Below are 6000 nucleotides of genomic sequence, written 5' to 3' on the forward strand. Positions count from 1 at the left end.
CTTTAATCTTGGTTTTTCATCATTTGATTGATTATAAATTTTAGAGATTATTTTTTTTTGGATAGGAAGCAAGATCAACAATTGAAGACATTGAGGAAGAAGTAAGAGAAGACTGTGAGGTTACTACTCTTTCAGTATAACAGAGGATATATTTATTTATTTTTAAATACATATATATTATATTATATATATATGTATGTATGTATGTATGTATGTATGTATGTATGTATGTATATCATTATTTGTATATGTATATGTATGTGTATATGAATAAATGTATGTAAAATCCAATAAATGGATTTCTACTCAGGTCGAGTTGGGTTATAATTGGACTTTGATGATCCAGTACCTATATTTTTTGACCCCTTTCAATCTACTTCTTGTGACGTATCCTTAGCCTTATCATGCTTGCTAGTGACGCGCTAGACGTGGTGCCTCATCTCAATATCTAAAACCTTTTTTGGCTACTTCACCTTTGGGTAGTCTTCAATAACCTTTTCTTTCCTGCTAAAAGGGAGTCTCGTTTGGCCATTAGTTTTCTTTCCTACTTGGCTTACTGAATACTTCTCCATGAGTAGGATTTGCGTTTCTACCCAAAAAAACTAAAGAGGAGTAGGATTTGCGTCTTGCACGGCGTCTTTAGGAATGGGTACCAGGGAGCCATGTCCCTCCAACATTCAACACCTCACTTTTTTTTTTGGTGTCATTAAAGTTAGAGAAAAAGATTAAAGAATAAAAATGATGAAAACCTTCGCGTTGTGTCCGCTACGTCCGTCTCCGCTCCGTTATCCCTTTCCCACGCATCTCAAAAGTCGATCGGACGGTCAACGTCGCCAAAGAAGATCCATCCATCATTCTTTCGCGCGAAAGAATATAATACCCGACCCTTATCCACCGCAAAGGGAAGTGAGGGATGGCTTCCAGCATGTGCGCCGCCGCCCTGTCCCCGTCCTCCGCCGCAGCTATACTCTCTCTCCCCAATCGAGGCCTCACCCTCGCCCTCCTCCACAGGAAAGCCCGACCCTTCTCCTTCTCCGTCGACCGCTCCTCCACTTCCCCGGCCCCTCTCCTCTCTGCTCCTCCCCTGGTCTCTCCTTCCACTTTGTTCTCCCGGAAATGGAAGCTATCGGCGGCTCCGGAAGAATCGCCGGAGGAGCCCGAAGAGCCATCGGTTCCGGAACCCGTCGAGGCCCAGATAGCCGCCGCTGCGACCGCTAAGGGCGAGGACGTCTTCGCGGTCGTAATGGTGAGCCAGGAACTGAAGCTTTGTATGGGTCTTTTTTGAAATATCTCTCATGTAATCTTAAAAGGCTTTTTTATATGGTCATGCATGCTCAACTTTCTTGTTCTTGGTTGCCAGATTGGGTCGAGGCAGTACATTGTTTTCCCTGGAAGATTCATCTATACCCAAAGGTTGAAAGGAGCCAATGTCGATGATAAGGTTAGGGCTACGCCTTCTTTGCAATCGGGAATGAGTATTTCTTTAATACAGGCTTGATTCAAAGTCAATCGGCTCAAAATGTTGGTTCCAAACATTGAGTTTGCATGATTAATTTTAGCTTTTGTATGTTCACCATGGAATTGCATCAAAAGCATAATAATGAGTGGAATATATGGCATCCGTGATGTTCGTATATAAATTAATGAAATATTTCTGTATTACGCACAGTGGCAAAGTTGAAGTTTACCATGATTTTTCGTTTTCTTCTTTTTTTTTTTTAAAAAAAAAAATCTGTTTTTAGAGATTTTTACTTACAACGTTGCCTTTTAACATCAGTTTTGTTAAGGAGATTGTTTATTTATTACTTCCATGTTTACTAGGTATACTTGAATGTTACCCGTTTCTTATATTGTAAAAAGAAAAAGGTAGGATGGGGACTTTGTATGACCTTGCATGGGTGAGATTCTTTGTGGATCACAAAGAGAATCAAAAATCAAAGATAAACGGAGGAAGAAGCAAAAATACAAGGCAACGTTGGTCTGGTTTCTGAATCAGTTGGTGCTATTTCTTTGGCCGGAATGTTTGAGGACTTGTTTATGATAATAACAAAGTATTGGGATCACTTTAAGGTAAAAAAGAGTAGGGAATGTAGAGGCTGAACTTTGTGCCTTGCCACTCAATTGGACAAATAGGATGCAAGTATTTAAGATCTAGAAGAGGTCAGACACATTTTGAAGCAAGAAGAAAAATCTACAACTATTTTGAGGGAAAAGAATTTTGATGTTTGTGTCCCATTTAGGTTTTACTGAAGCTGATGGTGTCTCCTAGAATCTAGCTGTCCATGTGGGACTCTATTTTGATTAAGTTGATAGGATCTAGTCATCACTTCAAGTTGTTATCTGAATAGAGGAGATCAGCCCTAGTTCATGCAGGGAATTTGGATAAAGGTGTTCAGCTGGTTGCTGTACATCTTATAAGGGGCAGAGCTATCTTATTTCTGATTCATCCGGAGTGAAACTGGTCTTACTTACTAATTTATTTCCCTTCCTTATTTATAAAGTACAGTTAACACATACAAGCGCACCCACATACACGCCCGCATGCACACACACACACACAGAGAGAGAGAGAGAGAGAGAGAGAGAGAGAGAGAGGGTGGTTTATGGTTGTCTTGGTTTGTTGGTTTGGCCATTTGCATTTTTACTTGATGAATTTTTAGATTTAAATTGAAGTCTAATCTCAAACCAAGATCCCTTTTGGAATTAAAGCAAGCTATTTTGAGTGTTTTTCCCTCACAGGAGCAGATACCTGCTGGACAAAGTGATGCTTTAACAGGATGGAGAAATGCTGCGACAATGTGGAAATGCATTAGGTTTCTCTTGTCTAGGATAGGTTAGGATTATGGGTAAAGGCTTCTGGATTTAGTGTCAGTTTCTGACCTATAAAAAAATTATAGCAAAGTCTTTAACCAAAAGACAAATACCTAAACTTATAGGCTGCTTGCATGACTTTACCCTATGAAATAGGATGGAGATGTATTTGTTCTATCTGCTTCTCATGTGTTGCTTTTTTGCACAGATATTTTCTCTTATATGGAATCAGTCTCATGGGGAACTTGCCATGCCAGAGTGTGTTTAGAGTCCAACTTTTGAACCCTTTTGATACTTTCTTGTGGGAACATGGTGTACAAAAACTAAGTGTTTATTTTTTTTAGAGTATGCAGAGTCTCAAACTATAATGAATAGATGAAACTAAAGTGTCAAAGCATTATTACTATCATATGTAAAATGACATGCCATGTTGTTACCAAGATCTTAAAAGGTCAGGTATTATCATAACTCTACCTAATATATAGCTTGCCCTGTTATCTTTCAGCTACAATAAACTATCTTCAAGAGCCTTTTAAATTCAATTGGCAATCTTGCAGGCATCTGTCAATTCTTATTGAAAGTTGTTTTTCTTGATAACTGGTCAATTTTATACCGATTTGACCATTTGTGAGCATTTTATTTGCAGATTATCCTAAACAAAGTATTGCTTGTTGGAACTAGGACGAAGACATATATTGGGCAGCCAGTTGTAACCAATGCTGCAGTGCATGCAGTGGTTGAAGAACAGGTAGCGCTCTTCCAGCAGCTGATGTAACTTCAAAAGCAATCAATTGCTTGACTTGCAACTTTTCTTTTAACATAGGGTTTGGATAAAAAAGTTATCGTTTTCAAGTTCAAGAAGAAAAAGAATTATCGAAGGACGATTGGTCACCGACAGGTATTTTTGAGCATCCTGATCGACAGCAATTTAACTTTCTTAATATTCAGAGCTTTCTCCTGACACAAAAACCAGCTTCATTGTTTGTACATTTTGCCAACATAATTTTGAAGAACATGCTAGATATTCTGGTGTTAAAGTTGATGAAGTCTTTGGATTACCTATGCAGCCTCGCACGAGGATAAGGATCACCGGCATCACTGGGTATGAAGACTTTCCATTTGAGACATTGCCTGAGATGGTGCCTGCTTAGGATACCTGTTGGGTGAGCACCAGATCTGCAGCATGCAATGATTTTGAAGCTGGATACTTGAATGGGCACTAGTTTGCAGGTTGTGTCATCAATCGCAGATGTTTTAGAGATGTGAATGCTTGTCCTTTTGTAGCCCGAAATGATTTTCTGTTGCAGCCGGAAATGAATTTCAAAGGACTGAGTTATGACCATGTTAATATGTTGTACTAAAGCTGATTCTATATTTCTTATAACCATATTCCCTCTTGTTTCCAACATGCAAAACGCATCAAAGCTACCATGAAATGAAATTAGTTGGTGCCTCAATTTTATGGTTCACCATGATGTTGCCTAGATGATTGTTGGGGAGCCAAAAACTTTGTAAACTTATTTTTTGAATTACAGTAATATTTCGTCATAATAGTTATTATTCGAAGCGATAACAGTATTGTACTAGCATAGGCTATTTTCTATTTTCAAATATGTCATAGTCTACCTAATTATCTAATTACATTATGGTTTTGTGATCATTGTTGTTGGCGTTTTTGCATAGTCTGTATGATACGTTAATATCAATAACCTGGAACCTTAATTTCCCGTGGAAGAACATTTTGAAATGAGTTCAGCTACAGCTAGTTGACTGTTAGATGATGCTCCTAACGTTGTTGCACCACATATATAATGGTTGTAATGCATACATATAACAAGAGCTATTTCTTGTTATTTATGTTGATGAAGTGATGATTACGGACTAAAAGCCATCATCACAGAAATTTTAGGTGGTGTTGTATAACTTTACTGTTGCAATAGGGGTGGACCAAACCTGCTATAGCAGACCAAAGATATTGTTATTTCAGGCCAGGCTGTCTTGAACTTGTGAGTAGTTTGAGCTAAATTACTCTATGCTAACGGCAAACATGTGCACTGCTTGTGAATTGAAGGATGGTGACTATAATCTTATTTGATTCAAAACTAGTATATCATTTGTCCCCCAATTAATCTTGCCTGCATTATCATACACAAGATTAAAAGAAGTGATGAAAGCACTTTCACTTTTGGTTGGTTTGTTTATTGCTTTTTCTTCTAAACATGAAGAGTCGTATATTTGTTAACCATGTAGTATTTTCAGAATCCTTGATCGCCAAAAACTGTAGTCCAAGGAGTAGTTTGTATTGTTATTCAATTGAGAACAAATTTATCATCAAATAGCCCTTTTTTAGTCTTCAGCATGTTATTTTTCACTTGCTGGTTAATTTGTTGGAATTGGACTCAAAACTGGCTGGAGAGATACACGGCAGTTGCCTAAAAACATGATCGATTTGGAGACCAACATTATTTTTTTTTTAAATAAAACAAACAAATTTATTACTTAAAACGAGTATATATACATTTATAGGAGTCAAAAAATAAAATATTTAAGTCCAATGAGTAGTTTGTATTGTTATTGAATTGAGAACAAATTTATCATCAAATAATTTTTTTTTAGTTTTTGGCATGTTATTTTTCACTTCTAGATTAATTTGTTGGAATTGGATTTAAAACTGATGGGAGGGACATACGGCAATTGCCTAAAAATGTGATAGATTTGGAGACCAATATTTTTTTTTTAATGGATCAGATGAATTTATTACTTAAAACAGATATATATATATATATATATATATATAGAAATCAGAAAATAAAATATCTAAAAATTAACATGGAAGATGTGCAGAAGAACTTTTAGGCAACCAGCATTATTCAGCCAAATTCAAAAATGCCAAGTCACCATCCTAGGTTTCGTGGCTTGTCACCATCTTAGGTTCGTGGTTTGTCCGTACCAAATATTGCATCACCTGCCATAGACCTGAAACTGGGTTGAAGTAGGCTTCTTAACATAAGCTACGTGTCCACAGGCCCAGGCTGATGCTGTTTTCTTCGCTTTCAAGGAGAATATTCTTCATTAGTTTATCCATGGAGTGCAGGACTAAGAAGACCATAATCTCTAGGTGATAAAGCCAAGAGGAGAAGTCGCAGTGAATAAATTCTGCGCGTCTTCTGGCGTGGGGGAAAGGGGATG

General features: G+C 37.5%; 1 protein-coding gene across 1 annotated transcript; it reads left to right on the plus strand.

The window, feature by feature from the left end:
• The first annotated feature begins 882 nt into the window (after positions 1–882).
• LOC105040763 (large ribosomal subunit protein bL21c) lies at positions 883–4280 on the plus strand. The gene is made up of 5 exons (XM_010917444.4): positions 883–1246; positions 1361–1441; positions 3458–3559; positions 3635–3709; positions 3879–4280. Exons 1-5 carry the CDS (start codon positions 914–916, stop codon positions 3960–3962), a joined length of 675 nt encoding a protein of 224 aa, XP_010915746.1. The 5' UTR covers positions 883–913; the 3' UTR covers positions 3963–4280.
• Positions 4281–6000: the final 1720 nt, after the last annotated feature.

The sequence above is a fragment of the Elaeis guineensis genome, chromosome 3 (assembly GCF_000442705.2).
Source record: "Elaeis guineensis isolate ETL-2024a chromosome 3, EG11, whole genome shotgun sequence".
Lineage (NCBI taxonomy): Eukaryota > Viridiplantae > Streptophyta > Magnoliopsida > Arecales > Arecaceae > Elaeis > Elaeis guineensis.

Coding starts and splice junctions, on each gene's coding strand:
- LOC105040763 (XM_010917444.4), top strand. CDS start 914: ATGGCTTCCAGCATGTGCGCCGCCGCCCTGTCCCCGTCCTCCGCCGCA. Junction 1,442..3,457: donor GAGCCAATGTCGATGATAAG/GTTAGGGCTACG, acceptor TTTTATTTGCAG/ATTATCCTAAACAAAGTATT. Junction 3,560..3,634: donor ATGCAGTGGTTGAAGAACAG/GTAGCGCTCTTC, acceptor CTTTTAACATAG/GGTTTGGATAAAAAAGTTAT.